This window comes from Sinocyclocheilus rhinocerous, unplaced genomic scaffold (genome assembly GCF_001515625.1).
Source record: "Sinocyclocheilus rhinocerous isolate Xijiao unplaced genomic scaffold, SAMN03320098_v1.1 scaffold2267, whole genome shotgun sequence".
NCBI lineage: Eukaryota > Metazoa > Chordata > Actinopteri > Cypriniformes > Cyprinidae > Sinocyclocheilus > Sinocyclocheilus rhinocerous.
In genome coordinates, this window is record NW_015625573.1 from 991,138 (window position 1) to 1,012,304 (window position 21,167).

Consider the following 21,167-nt stretch of genomic DNA (forward strand, 5'->3'; position numbering starts at 1 on the left):
CAATAAAGTTAGCCTATTCACATTTCCACCGTTATTGCTAAGGGGAAAATAGAGATGATTTAACACATGTTAAACCAATAGCGGGGCATGTTGTCACACTATATGGGGTAAGTTGTCATAATGGAACCCTGAACAGCCTATTATAGGCTTTTTAGCGAAATTTAAACAGTTAAACAATTATAAAATACACGAAATTAAAATGTCATGATATTAGAATTTTAGTTTGGAGGACATAATTCACAAAAAAGTTCTAGTAAAACTTTCTTGAGAAAGAAAACAATAGGTCAAATTATTGTCAAGAAAGGGTTTTTTGTAGTGTATACTAAGGTAGTTACACTAAGTGAACATCACTTACACTAATATACCAAGACAACTACAATTATTATTATTATTGCTTTAAATCATAAGTCGAACCACTTGTCAAACTTCACATAACAACTGAATAGAGATATAGGTTGAATAAATTGTTGCAGTTGATGAAGCAGCTCAACTGCATGCACTACACCTAGTATGTACACTTGATGTCGCTGTGTCAGAAAGAACCGAAAGTATCTATAACCTGGAGTTGAACCAGTTTTCTACATAAAGCACACAACAAGCAGCAGCATCGTAAGTTTAGTCTTTTGATAGTTTTTTACTTTTATTTTGGTGTGTATCTCATGGTGGTTTTTGAAAATTCTTTTAAATGGCAACATTTCAAACCCTTAAATAAATCACACCAAATGAATGTCCAAGCAATCATAATTTATATAAAAATATCCACAAATCATCATTAGTTTCCATCATGTAACATAAGTATTTTCCACAGTGATGTCATTGAACGGTACACCATTATCAATATACATAATTTCATACACTGAGGTGACGGGTAGAAGTTAAAACACAATATATATAAAATATTTTTAACGAAACTTACAGTAAAATAAAATAAGATTTAAAAATGCCACACCAAAATACATAATTCCAGTTATTACATTTGTAAACAAACGTTTGCACCATTTGCTGTGAGAAAATCATTTCAGAAAGTGACATCTCACATCAAACAGGCAGCATGATTTTCTTCCTCTGAACAGATTATTAATCTAACATTTTTACATTTTCTATTACAATTAGTATTCAAGTTTCACCCATGAATCGAGTAGACGCTTATGACAATTTTCTCAGTCAATTGTCATAAAAAGCCTATAATTCGTATTAAGTAAATCAAGTAAAATGGAGAATGTTTTGTACATACATTCAATCTTGTCACAACAGAGCAAATATTAATTTTCACATAACAGCATGTTGTTTGTAAAGATGAGAATATGAACAGTCACTTGCATAGAAACATTCTCACACACACACACACACACGTCAGTTTCAGGTTCTGTGAGAAATGTGGAGAAAGTTCCAGAAACTGCAACAATTTCAGCACAACATTTGGTTCATATAACAAGTTTCTCTTCAGTGTTCACATAACGTACAGTGGCTCAGGGTAATGATCTAGGATCAGCTTCTTCCTGCCCATTTAAATGTATTCACCATTTTGGAAATGTAAAGGCTGGTCCTAAATCAGCGTTAAATCAAACTCATTGAAATATGAGGTTTGTTCATCTTGTGTCTGTTCATCTTGTCGTGCCTGCTAGCATCTCTTCCATGTCTTTGTAGTGCCTTTGAGGACTATGTAAGGAAGCCCAATGGACCATTTATTCCGTGGCCAGTACTGCAGGTCGGGTAGGGAATAAGGGATCTCCAGACTAGCGTCCAGGTAAGCGATCAAAGTGCTACCATAAGCAGTGGCCACCACAATCAGAATGTGCCTGAATGGAGGGGTAGAGGAAAAACAGTATCTGAATAAGCATGACAGTCCAAAACTCTGAACAATGTGGTTTAACCCTGTAAAATCAGATATAATAATAAAAATCCATATAAAATAATAGTCAGAAAAACATTTTTCAATTTAACTGTTTATTGAACCTTTAAACGAAACACACACACACACACACAAATATAAACATGTTTGCATATGTGTTTTTTATGACTCATTTAGTATGATATAGAGAATATACAGCTCACACTAGAGAAGGAAAAAAACACTTCAGTTTTATTCTGAGGTCCAAAAATATGCAATTTGGCGCAATTGCTAAGATTTACATGGCCAAAAAGTATGATTACATCTTTATAAATGTATAGCAGGTTAGGCCTACTTAAATGCATTTAAATATCAGTTGTCACTCTAAATCTCCCAATAATATGTCTTAATAAGATATTTAAATTCTTAGTTATATAATAAGCTCTGTAGTTTTTATTGTAGGGGCAAAACATAAAGCAATGCAATACAATGATGACTGAGAGATGCACACAAACATTCCTTATAGGCCTGTGGGATAATATATGATGATTTTATAAACTGTATGTATGTATGTATGTATGTATATATATTTTATATATATATATAGATATAGTATATATATATATGTATGTATGTATGTATGTATGTATGCATGTATATATAGAAACAGTAGATAGATAGATATAATTATACTAAAAGGCCTTTTAATTGCTAAAAAAGTATAAACTATCGATTTTCAGCAAAGTAATGATCATGCTGATAATTTAGAGGTCTAAGAATTTTGCTTATCAAAAATTATTTTGTAGGCTTCAGGGTTCAAATGTGCTCAACATACAGCGGGATATCATGGCTCACTCACCAGATACCGTGCAGATAACAGAAGTCCAGTTTCTGCCAGAAGCTGCAGCCAAAGCGATCGCTAATCCAGCAGGAGATAGCCAGAACCCACAGGCCAATGGACGCCCAGGCCAGACGCAGCACTCTCTCATCTGTGCAACTGTTGAGAAATAGTTCAGTGTTGAATGAGAGTGAAAACAAGCAAAACAAGAAATAAAAACAGATCTTGTATAGTAGCATATATAGTTTAAAAGTGGATAAATAGTGACTAAAACAACATCTGAAAAAGCCTGAAGCGATGAATGTACATCCTTTACCTCCTTAATTCCACAAACAGAGAGTAGAGGATATGGATGGCGAAGCAGTTGAGAGCATAGGCATTAGCTGTAGGTTTGACAAAAGAGGACAGAGTGCTTATAACAGTGATGATCAGGACCATATGAGAGAACGATCTCCTGAAAAAGAACAAAACAGAGGAAGAGAGACCAAACTTTAGACTGGGGACAGTCTAGAAAAGGATCCTTCTTCATTGACAGCCATTTAAATGCTCACCAAGGCTGCATTTGTTTCATCAAAAAGAAGTAAACTGTATTATTGTGAAATATTATTACAATTTAAAATAACTTTTTGAATTTGAATCTATATTGAAATGTAATTTATTCCCGTGATGGCAAAGCTGAATTTTCTGCAGCCATTACTCCAGTCTTCAGTGTCAGCAAATGCTGATTTGCTGCTCAAGAAACATTTCTTATTATTATCAATGTTGAAAACAGTTGCTGCTTAATATTTTAGTGGAAACAGTAATTAATTTTTTCAAGATTGTTTAATGATGAGAACGTTCAAAAGAACCACATTTATTTAAAATATATTTTAATGATATTATAAATGTCTCTAAATATAATGAACTATTAATTGTTATTTAAAAAATACTGACCCCCAACATTTTAAGCCACAAGACAGTAGACATAAACATTTTTGTAAGTCTAAAACTTTGTTTCATATAGATTTCAATCATTTTAAATATTAACATAAGGCTGGTTGGACCCCACTGAGAAAGCTGTGGAAATCATCTCTCCCACACTGAGATCAGAATATCATGCTGCAAGTTAGTGTTGCTGTTAAACTAAAGACTGTAAATGGATCCTTTATTTGCTCCTATTTTTAGAACTGAAGACACAGTGTTTTAGAGGAGGAAGACAAGTTCATGCCATTACATAGAAAAAGACCATATACATGGTCTGAAAAATATGAATTTGTTACCTGTCCTTAATAAAAGAGGGGAAGTGTCTGCGTGGGAACCACAGGGAGTAGCCAATAGCCAAAACCCACAGGATTGACAGCTCATCCAGCATCTGGCCCATAAAACTCAGAGTCATGTGAAAATACATGGAGAAGAGACCTGAAGAGAGAGAAACAGACCATGGAGTGAGAAAGACTAATTTTGTCTGGCTTTATTCTGGAATCGATGCCCACACTAAATTTTTCTGCTTAAATGTCCCGTTTCTCTCGAACATGTGTCACATAATTGAAGTCAAATGGGATGTGAATACAATTAAAGTTGACTTTAATAAGTTGGTTATAAGTATAAGGTCATGTAAATACCATAAAAGCTGATTTATTGAAGCAACAGCATAAGTGGTTTAAGCAAAACATGATTTTTGCATGTTTTCCCAATTTTGATTTGTTTTAAAACATTTATCAACATTGTCAGCTTATTCAGTGTGTGCATGACTGACTGCACAGCAGTTTTGACAAATACAGATTTTTTTAAATTATTATTTTGATTATTATTAAAAATGCAATTATAATTTTTTTTGTTAGTCTGCTGATTTGCAAGTAAACCCATTTTGTGTAAGTTAGAAAGCCTTGCGTAGCTTGTATAAACACTTCGCTCATTTTCCCCACTAACATACAAAAACTCAAGCTGACATTTCTTTCATTAATTTATTTGAATTAAATATAATGAATCAGTGGATTTCAATTTGCTGACTATACATTTGACTTGGCTATTGTACAGTGCTGCCCTCTGCTGGATTGTTAATGCCACAACCCCTTATAGATTGAGCTGTTACACTTACCTACAAAGACCATCATGATCCAGACCAGGTGCACAGCCAGGTTTCTTTCTTTGGCATATGGGTGTAGCAGGTAAAGCATTATGGGTGAGATCAAAAAGAATATGAAACTGCTCATCTGAAATGGGGGAAAATGCATGTTAGTGAATCAGACACACTCAAACTCAAATGATATCCCATGATGCCTCTAAACATGGGTTTTGTAGCAGTCACATTGACACAATTAATTTGTTACTAGGGTAGGACCATAAATAAAAACTGAATGGGCTGTACTGTGCTGTATTCAATCTCTGTTGAGCACATGGATAGGTAACATTGTGCCTGAGTCACTGTAGATGTGCCATTAGTTTCTGGATGAAACCATGGCACTTTGAGCATTATCATATGGAGATTATGGACTCCTCTAGAGTTAAGGGTTGGATTGAGAATGATTCACAGTGACTAGAGTGTGAAAGGGATTTGCGGCTCATCTTTATGTTCATACCGTGTTGAAATATTCCACAACATTCTCTGAATGTTTATAGTTGTCCTCACACCAGTCCACTTCAGAGCTCTCGTAGGCAAACACACTTGCCATTTTGTCAAAGGATGGGAATGACGGGATCCCTGAGAAAAAGAGAGACTGTTTTATAAATCGCTGTAATGACACGTCAAAAATTCTGTGGCTTACATCTGTGTGTTAAAGAACAAAACACTTGCCATGGTGCTAAAGCTTGTTGTCTTTACAGGGAGGAGTGTTCCAGACTTTATTGTGAAAGAATGGAGCTACTGAACAAAAGGTAGATCTCTGCCTTTCTGGAGGCTCTAGTAGATTGATTTGTAGCATGCAAATTTTATTAAAGGGGACATATCATGAAAATCTGAATTTTTCCGTGTTCAAGTGCTATAATATAATATACCAACCCAGTAACTTTGTTTTGGTAAGCCTTTCTCTGCAATCATGTGAAAAAAACGAGCTGCTCAGATTTCGCTCCCCTAGTGACGTAGGAAGGGGATCACATTATAATATCACTGCCCCTTAATCTGCACGTTTCCCACCCACGGCGCTGCTGTTACTTAATATACAGATCTAATATAAACATGCGATTTCTTTCCCCGTTGTTTACCTTCACAGACATAACTGACTGTGTTTTTGTAACTTGTGTGTGTTTTTAACATAAACCTGTGTGTATTTGAAAGTTTAAGCGCAATAAGACATGAAAGAGAACTTAGTTTAATACTCACATGCTGTGTGACAGCCGCTTCCTGTGCGCGTGCTTCGGATGTGTGCACTCAGAAAACCGTATATCAGAAGTTCAAACTGATATGGCTTTAAAACGCATGATTTCAGAGCGATATACACGATCATCAAAACCAAACAGATGTTTTTGGCAGAGTATTTGAGGTAAGAGCTGTAAATGCACAGTCCTATTCTGGAAAAGGGGGCGGGGAGCAGAAGCTCATTTGCATTTAAAAATACAGACAAGAAGACAACTGCTTCCAAGTGTTTCTGCTTCCACTCAAAATAGGCATTTTCAAAATGATACAATAAATAATCTGTGGGGTATTTTGAGCTGAAACTTCAGATACATTCTGGGGACACCTGAGACATATATTACGGTACATTTTGTAAAAAGAATATGGAGCCAGAATGATCTACATAATAATTCACGCAAAAGACGCAATGCACACATGCGTAACCCAATTCACATGCATGAGAAATAATTCACCTGCACGAAAAAAATATATATATTCACAAAAACCAATTCACATGCACAAAATAAGAATATATATTCATAAAATATGTTTCACAAATGCAAAACACAATTCACAGATGTACAACTGTGTACAAAATTTTTTAATGTTAAAAATTCACGAGTTTATCATGGGCTGTGTGAATGTGAATCGCCTTGGATTTGTGTGTGAATTTTGAGACCTTTCTGGCAGCGAACTCCTCCCACACGGGACACTCGTACTCTTTAGCCAATCAGATTTGAGCCTGTCAGTCGACCAATCATAACCCACTGTGGGCGTGCCTACCTGGATGCTGATGGTCTCGCGCTGATGACGTCAGCATCCAGGTAGGCACGCCCAGGACACGCGATTCATACGCCTACAGTGGGTTATGATTGGCCGACAGACAGGGTCAAATCTGATTGGCTAAAGAGTACGAGTGTCCCGCGTGGGAGGAGTTCGCTGCCAGGAAGGTCTCAAAATTCACACACAAATCCAAGGCGATTCACATTAACAGCCCATGATAAACTTGTGAATTTTTAACATTAAAAAATGTTGTATAAAAATATATATATTTTTTGTGCACGTTAAATATTTCTTATGCATGTGAATTGGGTTACGCATGTGTGCATCGCGTCTTTTGCGTGAATTATTATTGAGATCATTCTGGCTCCATAAAAAAGGCATAATAGGTGCCCTTTAAAGGATAAGGGAACATTCACAAAGAAAGCATTTTTGCATTCCACTATGCTGGTTTTTCAATGTAAACACGCAGTAGATGGACAGAACACATTTTTGTATTCTAATGTTTGACCATTGCACTCGGGTCTTTTGCAGTATTTTGCGCATGACAGCCTTCTAAAAATGCTCCGATCAGGATAAAATAAGTTTTAACATAAGATTTTATGTGTTTTATGTGATTGGCCCATTAGAGGCTTTTCGCACTAAACGTATTTTTGCGTTTAAAAACGTGAGACGCAAGAAAATGAAATGGAGAAAAAAAGCAAGGTACAAACCCTTTTTTAAGTTCAACTTTTTAACTTGAGCATCATGTTTTGCACTGCAAGATGCTGGGGGAAAAAAAGACCAGAATGCAATGGTCACACACGTACGTTTATATAGAATGTTTATAAACTATCACAAATAAAAGTAGTACAGTGGAATGTACAAATGTGTTCTGTGTGAACGACCCCTTGTGCAGCGCTCAATACAATAAGTAGCGCTCAATGCAGCGCTCAATACAATAAGTCCAACTTTTAAAAACGCGTCTCAACGCCTTACATTTTTTTTAATTAATTTGGCCATGAGTCTCGTATTCTTTAACGCAAAAACGAATTCAGTGTGAACCGGTCCTACGCTGAACTGTTTCGGTCAAAACTGCTTTTAACGGACTAGTTGATTCAGTGACTCGTTCATATCACACAAAATGAATCTTTTAGTGAACAGATCAAAAGATTCGATTCAGTGGGATAATTCAAAATCTGTACTATTCTAAAATAAACTGAAAATGACAGGTTTCTCTTGCCTAAGCAAGTTTTGCATGCAAGTGTAGCAAAATTATTTCCAGTGACTGGAATTATTGTTGCCATTTTAAACACCAGGTGACCTTTTCTGAGCTCACAAAGTTTTCAGTTAGCCAATATGTCATATAATACAGTCATTTATCATCGTACAACCACATTTAACCACTGGATCTGTGGTCTTGTACGTATCATTACCTCGCAGAGCACGGATCATTCACCCGGGAAAAGTCAATCCTCTGGAGAATAAATTAATTGGTAGGGGAGTACAGCACAGAATTACAGAGAAAGCATACACTACAATGACCGAAACGCTTATGATTAGACTAACATGCGTATCTTATATAAACTCTCTCAAATCGATAGTACCAAACGATCTTAGATTTTAAAAAGTAATAAATATCGCTTACCTCTCAAAAACGCATCCACAGCCGCGCGCATGTGTCAGGTTTAAGTAGGGGTGAAATGTCCCCGATCTTGTTACTCGGGTCTCGCGTTGTGACATCACCTGGAGGGTTCAGGTGAAACCGAGCGAACAGTAGCATTCCTCATTGTGCCACTGTATAGTGAAGCTATCGTTCCGAAACGCACCGTTTTCCACGAGAGCGGCTGCCACGCGCCCGCCTCTGGCACGATCTGCAGCACAAGTTTAACGAGCTGAGGTCAAGTTTACCTGCACCTCACCTGTCGAATATTTGACGCCCATTCAACTCATTAACCGCAAAAATATTTACAGTTTCAGTATTTGCCTAAATTTAACTTCGTTAAAAGGAAAAAGGTGGCCACATACAGCCCCCCCCCCTTAGAGAAATTTACCATGGTAACCGAAGTTTATGGCACAGTTGCTCTCAGGTTACCACACTTGTTACTTTATTTATTTATTTGCTTTCGTGCAAATTTAAAGTATTGTACTTAATTACCCTTATTTCGGTAGTACTTTTTTTACGTTTTTATTTTCTCCACAGTTTACCGCAACAAGTGGCAATATATAAATATTCAGCTCTATAAAGGTTGTATTACATTGTCTATTGTGTTTGAATAAATATGACCATAGTTTTGTAAGTATTATAGTTAAATACGTGCCAGCCAGGGCTATACAAATAAATATAATTAAATTAAATTAAATCAAATCAAACTGACACCAAGATTTGATAAACTTGATTAAAAACAAGCATACAAAGGTAATTTTCTCTACTGTCATCTGATGTTAAAAAAAGAAAAGAAACAACATGACTTGTGTAGGCTCAAGCTGTTCAAGATTCAATATTCATCATTTTAAAGCAGTAATAGGTATTCTGGTACTGGTTACTATAGTGAATTCATGTTGTTCTCTACATTGTATCCTGTACAAATATCCTAAAAGAAACAATAGGAACATATAGATGAAACTGCTGCAGTTAGCCCTCATAAACATGAAGATCACATGCAAATGTCCATGCTTAAATTTGTATTAGTTTTCACACTCAGCAACATGCTGGTTTTTGCATAAATGTTTAGCATGGAAAATGAGGCCCGACTCTCATAATGCTTCTTGTTGTAGCATCTCTGTGCACCTGTCAGGGAGAGAACTTTCAATCTGAACTCACCTGCTCAAGCAGTCCTCCCACCCACCTGCGAAGAACACGTTTTTCTGTCATTCACCTTTCTGTCAGACACCTTTTGTGCCAGGGGCTAATAACCTCTATTCAATTGAAAATCCAATCCAAATATCACATCAAATGCATGTACCACAGAAATTAGACAAGGGGAAAAGGAAACAAGGAAAAACACATTTCCATGGTGAAGTTATTTAGGCTTGGCTCCAATTTTCTGGAACAAGTTTACTGGCCAAGACAAGTGCAAGTTTTCACTGCCTCGTGAGGTAATAACTACATACTTCCAGATGCAAACTTGTATAATCACATTTGAGGCTAAAACATCAGGAAATATTTTTTGTTGTCTTGTACATTGTATCCTGTACAAATATCCTATATATATATTGCTTATATTTTTATTTTGGGATGTCATTTAAATTTTAATATAGTGCAGCATTGAAATCTTTTAAACAAAGCTCTCTTTAATACTGTTCAGACATCAATTTATACTTTTTTATGAAGATTTTACACAGATGAGAAGAGAAACACATTTCCATGGTGAAGTTATTTAGGCTTGGCTCCAATTTTCTGGAACAAGTTTACTGGCCAAGACAAGTGCAAGTTTTCACTGCCTCGTGAGGTAATAACTACATCCAGATGCAAACTTGTATAATCACATTTGAGGCTAAAACATCAGGAAATATTTTTTGTTGTCTTGTATATTGTATCCTGTACAAATATCCTATATATATATTGCTTATATTTTTATTTTGGGATGTCATTTAAATTTTAATATAGTGCAGCATTGAAATCTTTTAAACAAAGCTCTCTTTAATACTGTTCAGACATCAATTTATACTTTTTTATGAAGATTTTACACAGATGAGAAGAGAAAAAATGGTAAAAAAATTAATCCATAGAAAATATTTTTACATATTACAGGAAATTTCAGGAAACTAGACACAAAAATTAAGGAAAAGGCTGTGATTGTTGTTCTTCCCTTTGAAAAAAAGAAACCATTCTCTCAAATCCATCAGACTGCACAACAGCACAGTCAAGTGGTCATTTGTGGACAGTGCAGAGTCTTTGTAAACAGTGTATGCTCTCTCTTAGCCTGAAAATTGTACCAACAAATTTGTCTCTTTAAAAAAATTTCATAACATTCTGCAAAAAATCCTACAAACTGATGACAAGTCACTGATCTTGTCACTGGCTTGAGTCCAAATTCCATGATCTAGTGGAGGTTAGAGGTCAAAAGTCAGGGTTGCAGGTTCATCAGTGTGACCTCGTTGACATGCAGAGGTTAAATCTTCTCCACATAGTTCCCAGGAAAGAGACCCTCCTTCCCATGAATCCGCCCTCGCCACCACCCCGATGAATCTGCAGGAAACCCAGAGGAGCATTAGAAACATTCAACAGCCTAAATCTAATTCACAACATTCTTATTTCCAGGTCTCACCTTCACTGATAAGTTCTATGATGTCATTGACATCAAAACTAATTTCATCCACATCTTGGCCAAAATACTGGTAAAGCGCTCTGCAACGAGGGCCCTGTGGTCGGGGCTGAGGTTTGGGACGGCTAGAGGGGGCCGGTGGAGGCCGTTGACTGATGCTCCTTTTCCGCTGCATTCTGGAAAGTTTTAGACTGTTTAGTATTTACAAAAACTGGTTTTGAGATGTTTTTGTAGGGGCATGTGCATCTGTGTTTTCTTACCCTGACATGCCCTGATCAGGCACATTGAGGAAGTCAAGGTTTGTGGACTGATTCTGGGCTGGCCTTGAGCCTCTTCGATTCTTCTGCGATCCCAGTTTAGGAAGAGCGTTGCTAGGTGGAGGGTTCCTCACTGGCATGGAGTACGTCGCTTCCCTCTGCTGCTGCGAGTAACGCTGCTGTTGAGTACCAGCCCGGGCAAACTGCGCAGCCCCGTTCTGATGGCCCCCTGTCAAAAATCATATCATATAGAGGGTTTCAATAAATATAGAGGGGAAAAAATGTATCCACATGGTTCAGCATAGCAATTATAGCTCAGAATTTTAACTTAATTACATAAATTAGGAATTTTACCTCTGTGCCGTGGCTGGTTTCTTCCTCCATGACTCTGTGGCATGCTTTTCCTTGTTGGCTCTGGAGAAAAACAAAAAGAACACGCAGTGAAGCTCAACGAACAGTTTTTGTGCCACTGTTGACACTCTTCATCCATCCATCCATCCATCTCACATACTGGATGTCTTTGGTAGTCCATCTCCTATAGAGATAGTAAGGGTCTTTCCTCCAGGTTTGATGACGGCTGCATCAGTCTGTCCCCTCTGGAAAACCACCACACGTGTGCCGCCTCCACCCCAGCCCTCCTTCTTCACACGGAACTCCAGCCTGCACAAAATATTACTATCAGTTTCTGTACTGCTCTGGAATGAGTCTAATGCTATAAACGAGAGACAGAGAGTTATCAGCACCTGTCGCTGAAGGACAGTGAGAGTTTGCTTCGGGTCTGCTCCTCATAACGTTTGCAAAGCAGACTGAGGAACTCAGTCTTAAATGTGGACTCCAGCAGACTGTCATACTCATTCTCGTGAAGGATGAAGAAGTCATCTTGCCTTGTGCTGTTGGGAAATGAAGGAAGACTCATTTTTTACATTTCCTGAAGAAAATATGGTGCTTGTCCAAGCAAAACTCAGAATGTGAAGTTTTCAATATAACTTTCCCAGTATTCGCCCAGTGTTTTCGAGGGCGTTTCTAGGGTGGTCTTGGTCAGTGTTTCTAAAACTTTTCTTTATTTTCTTTTCTTATTTTTTTTGGAAAGAAATTAATACTTTAAATCAAGGATTCATTCAATTGGTCAAGAGAGAGAGTAAATACATTTATAATGTTTTATGTTTAAAAAAAAAGAAAGTTCTTTTGAACTTTCTATTTAATTTTTCTATTTATTTTTAGTAGTCTATTCAAGAACCCTAAAAATTTTATTATGGTTTCCACAAAAATATTTAGCAGCACAACTGTTTTCAACATTGTCAAATATAAGAAATAAGCTCCAAATCAGCAGATCATGTGACACTGAGGACTGGAGTAATGGCTGCTAAAAATATTTGCCATCACAGGATGAAATTACATTTTAGAACATATTAAAATAGAAAACAGTTCTTTTAAATTGTAGTAATAGTTCACAATGTTTTTTTCAATACAGTAAAAACAGTATAAGAGATTTTTTCAAAAACATTAAAAAAATCCCCTATAGCCCCATCTTTAAGCCTTCATCGATACCAGAACAGAATTGTGTTCCTTTCAACATTTTTTTCCAAATAATAGATACCATTCAGTATTAGCATTTTTAAGTTTTAAGTATAAAAGATATTAACAGTTTTGGGTGTGATTATGAAGAAACCACGTCAAGGAAGACCTAACAGTAAATTCATATATAAATGAAATCCAACAAATGACGTTTTCTCATCAGTCAGGCAAAACTCAAACAGCTCAAATGGTGCTGGACAATTAAAATACTGAAGAAGAAGAAGAAGAATTAAGAGCAATTAAGGACAGAAGAGAAGAGGAGATGAGAGAGGGCATGACTGATGAAATATCAAAGCACAGCAAATGTTATTATTGACTAATGCGTAATTGATTTTCACATTATCTTCATGTGTCTTTGATATATCATCATATAATCCTCATCATAAGGAGTAGACGATCACCATCCCTCTCCCTCTTCTTCAAAAACACTTTCATTCTCTCTCAGACTTGCCATATAAGGCAGAAAAAAAGAACTGAGCTGCCATAAATATGAACTGATTTCCTGTTTGCTAATTTCCTTTTTGCATTTTGCAAATAGTTTGACCCAGCAGAACTTCCGTATAAGCTCTTCTGCTGTAGCAGCAGTGGTGGTCTGGCAGCTTGTTTGTGTCACACAGAAATAAATCTGCATGTAAGCACTATTGTGTATGAAGCAGACACTGAATAAATGAACGGCTTTATTGCATTTGCTCAGGCCCAGAGAGCAAAATAAAGAGCTAACATAACAGACAATGATTTTTAAAAACAGGTGTATATCTAGCTAAATGTGTAATGCCTTTTTGGATTTGCAATTGAGATATTTAGTTAAATAAAGTTGAATATTTACAAATCATCTAGCTGTTCCTTGTTAAATTACAAAAATGCCACTATATTTCTAGACTAAGAATCCACCCTTTTGTTTGTGGTTACAATCATACATGTTTCTTAAAATATATATTCATGTTGCACCAGCATAGACTTATAACCTGTAAAACAGGTGGTATGAGGCAGCTACTTACCTCAAAGAGATCAAACGGACACTTCCAATTTCAAGCTTTCTTTTCAGAACTTCCTTTATGTGGCCTTTCTCTGGTCCTTTCTTTATCTTTTCCCGACCGATTAGGTAGATGGATTTCGGTGTCAATATCAGATCCCTCTTTATAGACTAAAGAAAACAGCGAGAAATAATCCTGAACCCAAGAATCCTGAATTGTATCACGGTTTCCACTAAAATATTAAGCAGCACAACTGTTGTCAACACTGATAATAAGAAGAAATGTTTTTTTGGACACCAAATCAGCATTTTAGAGACTTCTTTTAAAAACATTACAAATCTTACAGACTCCAAACGTTTGAAAGGAACACTACACATCATTTTTGCTTATTAGTTTCTCACCTTGAACCTACGGTCAAACTTGTTGACCGAGTCTGCAAAGTCAACTCGCTCTCTCTTGGCCATGAACTGCCGGAGTTCAGGCCTCTCTTCCATTCCCAGGTAATCGCCAACAAAGTTCCTGTTTATACTATTCTTACGTCGTTCTTTAAAGTTATACAGTATATCAGAGGCTGAAAATTACACAGAGAGAGAGAGAAAGACAGGGTACAACCTCATATATAAAATTTGCTATTACAGTGCATACCATATGCAATGTAAACATTACAAAACAGAAACGAGGATTATAAATAAATGTATTCAATTTCAAATCACCTAAAATAGTTGGGTATAATTAAAAATAGAATATTGTATCCAATATTTGTATATGCAGTGTATTTTTATGTTTATTAGAGGGTCCTGCCATTAGCTTAGCATAATGCTAACAGCAAAGTCTTGTGAAATGAATGGAAACACTGTTTGTGTGGCACATGGTAGACTGTTTCGATCAGTCACTTATGAAGTTCTGTGACTGTTAGGATGCTGTTAGGCATGTTAGGCTCTATGGAAGAAGTCTCCAGGTTTTATAAACTTGAACTCACCCTCCTCCCGCATCTGTTCATATTTCTTCCTGGCGATGTATTTCCTCCACGCCTTCTGGATGGTTCTGGCAAATGTGTCAAACTTCCTCTCTCGCATCTCCTCCAGCAAAAATAGCTGCAGTTAAAAGAAATGGGAGTTGAAACAGGATTTAAGGGAAAGTCCAGATTTGACCAACAGTTTATTTATGCCCTTCTTTTTAGGCCTTATTTTAGGTGTCCTGTGTCTTTTCTTTAATTAATTTTGTGATTTTCCGAGCCTCACCGACTCTGGATTCTTGATGAAGACTTTGGCGTGTCCCATTTGGTACTGATCCGTGTCCATGTTTACAGAACGCAAGAGGTGCAAAACGCCCTGCTGTTCCGCACCACGCCAATGTGGCCACGTCTCTGCTGTTAGAATGGCATACCTAGCAAAACACAAGTGCTTTTCTGTTACCTGAGACACTAGCGCAGAGATTAACACACCTGGGAAATCACCCCTAAAATTAGCACTCCTGAGAGGTCAAGATTAACACAGCAGCGATATTTCCGCAGAGATTAACACCCGAGACTAATTTATTTGAGCTCCCTCACCTGAGGTTAATTTACTTAACTGGAAAACCCCACAGCTAATTCAAGTATTGGACTGCAATGCTACTAAAATATCCATATAAAACATATTTTAAAAGATATTTTATGTCCAACATATTTTTTCGGGCTTACTCTTACCTCTGTAAAAACTTCTGGAAGATTCTACGATAAGCAAAGCCGGCACGTCGTACCCTAATATTTTCCCTCAAACCAAGATATTCCACCTGATGTTTCGCTCTAGGAACATAAAAGTGAAATTAATTAATAGCACATGTTGTAGTTCATTTACAACATCTTTGCGAAATATCTGGAGTCTTATTTGTATGAGCTCACCTGCTCTCCTCCCAGTCTTTGGGCCTCTTGGTCTCGTTGGGTTTGATGCAGCGGATGTAGTGCGGTGTGCACTTCATCAGTGTGCTAACCAACTCATTGGCCTGTCTCTGTGGACCAGACAGTCAATAAATGACTCCAGATAAAGGAAATGTGGCAGGTGTGCTGATCCTCAGAAGAGTAAGAGTTTATTATAAACATTGGTCTTACTTTGATCTTCGAGCTAGCGGTGGTCGGTCTAGCTTTCTTATCCGTGTTGAGGTTTTCTGGGAAGAGGCTCCGGATGAAGTCACTGCAATGACTGCAATGCCAATATTTTGGGATGTTTGGAACATATTTATTGAGATTACGGAAAAAATGGGTTATGTCAGTTATGTCAATCTTTCCAGGAGAAGAAAACCAGTTGATCTTATTGCAGGGAAAATTGATTACACTCATCTGTCTTTGTTCTGTTGTTCCTGGCTTCCTGTTATATTAAGTTCTCTACCCTTTACCAAACCTAAAACAACCTCTAAATATAAACAATGCTTACGACGAGAGAGAAAGAGAGAATTAGCTCTTACTATTGGCTGCTTTGCATCAATTCTATGAGATCAGGAAAAAGCACATCTCTGTTTCGCTCACAGAAACCGCTGATATCATACGACACCTGAATCAAAGAAGTAGGCAATAAGAAGCAATTTAGGAGTGCTACACTACTGTTCAAAAGGTTGGGTTTGGTAAGATTTTTGGTTGGAAAGCACTACAGATCAAAAGTCAGAACACACCTTGCCAGCGTAGTGGTGAATGACGAAACCAGAGTTCCAGTTGTTGAAGTGCTCGTGTGTCCCCACCGCAGCCTGTAGCTTCTGAAGCAGAGTCATATCAGCACCATCTCCTTTGGCGTGCATGGTAGCGCACACATCATCCAGCACGCTCATGATGCCGGGAGGATTCTGGGATTGAGGGGGAACGGGGTTACAGCTGACAAAGCTAATAAAAATGATTATTATTATGAATTGTTATTAATAATGAATATAGCACAGCCTCTCTACAGGCTTACCAGTTTATTTTCTATTAAGTCACACACAACTTTGTTGTTAAAGTATTCTATGGGTGTCCATTTCCCATTTGGTACTGATCCGTGTCCATGTTAACAGAACGCAAGAGGTGCAAAACGCCCTGCTGTTCCGCACCTTGCCAACATGGCCACGTCTCTGCTGTTAGAATGGCATTCCTAGCAAAACACAAGTGTGTTTCAGTTAGCGCTGAGATTAACCACACCTGGGAAATCACCCCTAAAATTAGCACTCCTGAGAGGTCAAGATTAACACAGCAGCGATATTTCCGCAGAGATTAACACCCGAGACTAATTTATTTGAGCTCCCTCACCTGAGGTTAATTTACTTAACTGGAAAACCCCACAGCTAATTCAAGTATTGGACTGCAATGCTACTAAAATATCCATATAAAACATATTTTAAAAGATATTTTATGTCCAACATATTTTTTCGGGCTTACTCTTACCTCTGTAAAAACTTCTGGAAGATTCTACGATAAGCAAAGCCGGCACGTCGTACCCTAATATTTTCCCTCAAACCAAGATATTCCACCTGATGTTTCGCTCTAGGAACATAAAAGTGAAATTAATTAATAGCACATGTTGTAGTTCATTTACAACATCTTTGCGAAATATCTGGAGTCTTATTTGTATGAGCTCACCTGCTCTCCTCCCAGTCTTTGGGCCTCTTGGTCTCGTTGGGTTTGATGCAGCGGATGTAGTGCGGTGTGCACTTCATCAGTGTGCTAACCAACTCATTGGCCTGTCTCTGTGGACCAGACAGTCAATAAATGACTCCAGATAAAGGAAATGTGGCAGGTGTGCTGATCCTCAGAAGAGTAAGAGTTTATTATAAACATTGGTCTTACTTTGATCTTCGAGCTAGCGGTGGTCGGTCTAGCTTTCTTATCCGTGTTGAGGTTTTCTGGGAAGAGGCTCCGGATGAAGTCACTGCAATGCCAGGGAGATCAATATTTTGGGATGTTTGGAACATATTTATTGAGATTACGGAAAAAATGGGTTATGTCAATTTGCAAGCGCTTTCCAGGAGAAGAAAACCAGTTGATCTTATTGCAGGGAAAATTGATTACACTCATCTGTCTTTGTTCTGTTGTGTCCTTGGCTTTCTGTTACATTAAGTTCTCTACCCTTTACCAAACCTAAAACAACCTCTAAATATAAACAATGCTTACGACGAGAGAGAAAGAGAGAATTAGCTCTTACTATTGGCTGCTTTGCATCAATTCTATGAGATCAGGAAAAAGCACATCTCTGTTTCGCTCACAGAAACCGCTGATATCATACGACACCTGAATCAAAGAAGTAGGCAATAAGAAGCAATTTAGGAGTGCTACACTACTGTTCAAAAGGTTGGGTTTGGTAAGATTTTTGGTTGGAAAGCACTACAGATCAAAAGTCAGAACACACCTTGCCAGCGTAGTGGTGAATGACGAAACCAGAGTTCCAGTTGTTGAAGTGCTCGTGTGTCCCCACCGCAGCCTGTAGCTTCTGAAGCAGAGTCATATCAGCACCATCTCCTTTGGCGTGCATGGTAGCGCACACATCATCCAGCACGCTCATGATGCCGGGAGGATTCTGGGATTGAGGGGGAACGGGGTTACAGCTGACAAAGCTAATAAAAATGATTATTATTATGAATTGTTATTAATAATGAATATAGCACAGCCTCTCTACAGGCTTACCAGTTTATTTTCTATTAAGTCACACACAACTTTGTTGTTAAAGTATTCTATGGGTGTCCATTTAATGCCCTCCTGTACATACTCTTCCTGTGGGACGTAAAGAACAATAAGTCTGTCAGACTGAGACTTTACACACATCAAGAGAGATATAGTGAAAAGAATAATGAAAGTTTGTTTGTTGTACCTGTTCTGCTTTCAGTGTCAGCTCAATAAAGATCTGCTGCAACTTTTCATTCACAAAGTTGATACAGAACTGCTCAAAACCATTCCTCTAGAGAAACAAATATAGAATTGTTATTAATAATAGAATTAAATTCAAATTGACAAATTTTTCCACAGAAAGTTACTTAAGAACCTTAACACTTGAAAATAATCATAACACACACACACACACACACACACACAATATGTCTTCCATGCAAATGTTTGGGGTCGATTTTTGTAATGTTACTGAAATAAGTCTCTTATTTTCACCAAGGCTGCATTTATTTGTTCACTAATAGAGTAAAAAGACCAATACTGTGAAATATTATTAAAATTTTAAAATGATCTATTTTAATATATTTAAATTAATAATATGCTAATTTGGTGCAATTAAATTAATAATATGCTAATTTGGAAACAATTCTTATTATCAATGTTGAAAACAGCTGTGCTGCTTAATGTTTTTGTGGAAACACTGATAAATTTTTTCAGGATTCTTTGATGAATATAAAGTTCAAAAGAGCAGCATTTATTTGCAATAGAAATATTTTGTAACATCATAAATGTATTTACTGTCACTTGAGACATTCTTGCTAAATAAAAGTAGTAATTTCATTCTTTCTTTCTTTTTAATATTACTCTTACTGACCCCAAACTTTTGAATGGCAATGCATATTTAGAGTAAATTAAAATTACAAATATGACTTATTGACTGATTAATGATTAGAAGGTTAAAATTCCCTCATTATAATATTTAATAACAATCAATAAAAGGAGAGGATATTCACCTGGAAAATTTCAAATCCATAAATATCCAGAACACCAACACTGAGCTCCTCAATGGGTTTCTGCATGGCTTTATTTATTGCCTGCTCAAACAGAGAGAGACAAAATTTTTTTTTTTTTTAATAATAATAAATTACCTTTTTTCCTCTCAACCAACGGTTATTGGGTGTTCATGCGCTGTTTGCTAACCTCAACAAGGTAGTCAAACAGACGGGCGTAAAGTGCTTTGGAGAGAGCGTCACGCGTGTAGCATGCTTGTTCTCTGTTCAGAGTCACATCAATGGATTCAGATTTACCACCCCATTTGGAGTCCATTTTCCTGCTGGTGAGTTTCTCCTGTAGACGGTTTTGGTCGATGCCAAGCAAGTATGCAGGGAACGCCAGTACTGGGTTGAAAGCAGGGTAAAAGATGTCAACGCAAAGTCTAACAGAACATTTACAAAGATACAAATAATCAGTCGCTATTATGACAGTCAATGGTTTCAGAATTTTACTGAGTGATCTCAGAACAGCAAATAGGCAAGCTTCATCTACATATCACTCACAGTCCGTGCTCTCCACCTGTGCGTAGTTTCCCGCCTCAATGAAATTGACAGCGCCCAGATGTAAGATGCCAGCTACAATCTGCAGCGCCTGCCTCTGAAACATCTCTGGTATGCCGATCACCTGCATGGCTTCCTGTAGACATCAAAAATCAGGGTTAAGAAAGGTCTTAGTAGCAGAAACTGAACTGTTCTCAATGTATCTAAGAAGAGATACACATAATTTGGCATGATAATATTGATGAAAATATGTACCATTGTTTCTTGGAAGTCCTTGCTGTCATTAGTTCCATCAACCTTGTATGTTCCAGACTGGTTCAGGTAGTAGTAGTAATCTGGGGTCATAATTCCCAATTCTTCCCTCTGCTGAGGCGTGCAACCATCTATTAGCTAAAAAAAGAGAGAGAGAGAAAGAGAGGTGTTTAATTCAATAGCCATCCATGTGGCCCATCAGTATACTGTGATTACACAGTATAAAATTTAGTGTAATCAACAACATGACTTTTTCAACTTTAGTAAGTCTGTAATGTTGCTGTTTGAGCATAAAAAAGATCTGCAAAGTTACAAAGTTCAAAGTCCACTTCAAAAGGAGATATTTTATTTAACAGAAATCACTTTTCAACAACTACAACGAATAACACGTTTGGACGACAACGCATATTTTCCTGGATTTGTGATATCACAAATATCGACAAATGGGACGAGACCTGGTTGAGCTGCACTAAAGAAGGCAACGAGTGTTATCACTATGTCAGAGACACGCTAGCTTTCCCAAGGCAGACGAACTTAGAGTGGTTACAATCATCCGGGTTTAAATCGCGCTCAAATTGATTTGATTTTGACGCAATATTTACACTGAAGCTCGCAGGAGGCTATGGTAAGGGGCATGACATTTCCCGACCAGGCACCGAGTGTTGCCAATCACAACATACACTGGCCCGGCTAACCAATCACAGCACATTTCGTATTTAGAAGGTGGGCCTTCATTTGATACAGGAACTATTCGAGCCGTTCATGCCAGACTGGGGAGAGAGGTGTTGTAATAATGTAAAATATGTGAAAAAATAATGTGTTTTTCGTACACCCCCAAAACAAAATCAAGACTTTGTAAAAGAGCATAATGAGCATAATATAATTCTATGAATTTTCCAGATGCAGCTCTGGGAAAAATTACATATTTTTATAATTAATTTAATTAATTA

General features: G+C 37.3%; 2 protein-coding genes across 2 annotated transcripts in view; both read right to left on the minus strand.

Moving 5' to 3' along the window:
• Positions 1-1,589: 1,589 nt before the first annotated feature.
• Positions 1,590-5,973, minus strand: LOC107751126 (alkaline ceramidase 1). The gene is made up of 7 exons (XM_016566741.1): positions 5,968-5,973; positions 5,228-5,349; positions 4,747-4,861; positions 3,929-4,067; positions 2,986-3,123; positions 2,691-2,828; positions 1,590-1,799 (listed from the first exon to the last, which is right to left on the minus strand). Exons 2-7 carry the CDS (start codon positions 5,318-5,320, stop codon positions 1,622-1,624), a joined length of 801 nt encoding a protein of 266 aa, XP_016422227.1. The 5' UTR covers positions 5,321-5,349; positions 5,968-5,973; the 3' UTR covers positions 1,590-1,621.
• A 4,519-nt stretch (positions 5,974-10,492) lies between these two features.
• LOC107750961 (unconventional myosin-If-like) overlaps positions 10,493-21,167 on the minus strand; it is a 17,550-nt gene continuing 6,875 nt past the window's right edge. Inside the window, exons 8-28 of the mRNA XM_016566540.1 lie at positions 20,221-20,355; positions 19,969-20,101; positions 19,613-19,809; positions 19,426-19,506; positions 18,618-18,704; positions 18,434-18,520; positions 18,159-18,326; positions 17,955-18,040; positions 17,600-17,681; positions 17,393-17,499; positions 17,198-17,296; positions 15,054-15,198; positions 14,792-14,906; positions 14,214-14,383; positions 13,837-13,982; positions 12,007-12,153; positions 11,775-11,923; positions 11,618-11,677; positions 11,267-11,492; positions 11,010-11,182; positions 10,493-10,930 (exon numbers count right to left, since the gene is read on the minus strand). Coding sequence (XP_016422026.1) covers positions 10,854-10,930; positions 11,010-11,182; positions 11,267-11,492; positions 11,618-11,677; positions 11,775-11,923; positions 12,007-12,153; positions 13,837-13,982; positions 14,214-14,383; positions 14,792-14,906; positions 15,054-15,198; positions 17,198-17,296; positions 17,393-17,499; positions 17,600-17,681; positions 17,955-18,040; positions 18,159-18,326; positions 18,434-18,520; positions 18,618-18,704; positions 19,426-19,506; positions 19,613-19,809; positions 19,969-20,101; positions 20,221-20,355 — 2,670 coding nt within the window. The 3' untranslated portion in view covers positions 10,493-10,853. The remainder of the gene's footprint in view (positions 10,931-11,009; positions 11,183-11,266; positions 11,493-11,617; positions 11,678-11,774; positions 11,924-12,006; positions 12,154-13,836; positions 13,983-14,213; positions 14,384-14,791; positions 14,907-15,053; positions 15,199-17,197; positions 17,297-17,392; positions 17,500-17,599; positions 17,682-17,954; positions 18,041-18,158; positions 18,327-18,433; positions 18,521-18,617; positions 18,705-19,425; positions 19,507-19,612; positions 19,810-19,968; positions 20,102-20,220; positions 20,356-21,167) is intronic.

Bases quoted from the DNA above. Each gene is read 5' to 3' on its own strand.
- LOC107751126 (XM_016566741.1), bottom strand. From the start codon at position 5,320: ATGGCAAGTGTGTTTGCCTACGAGAGCTCTGAAGTGGACTGGTGTGAG. The intron at 3,124-3,928 runs GTAACAAATTCA...GTTCTTTTTCAG, and splicing joins CCCTCTTTTATTAAGGACAG to GAGATCGTTCTCTCATATGG. The intron at 2,829-2,985 runs GTAAAGGATGTA...ATTTCTCAACAG, and splicing joins CTGTTTGTGGAATTAAGGAG to TTGCACAGATGAGAGAGTGC.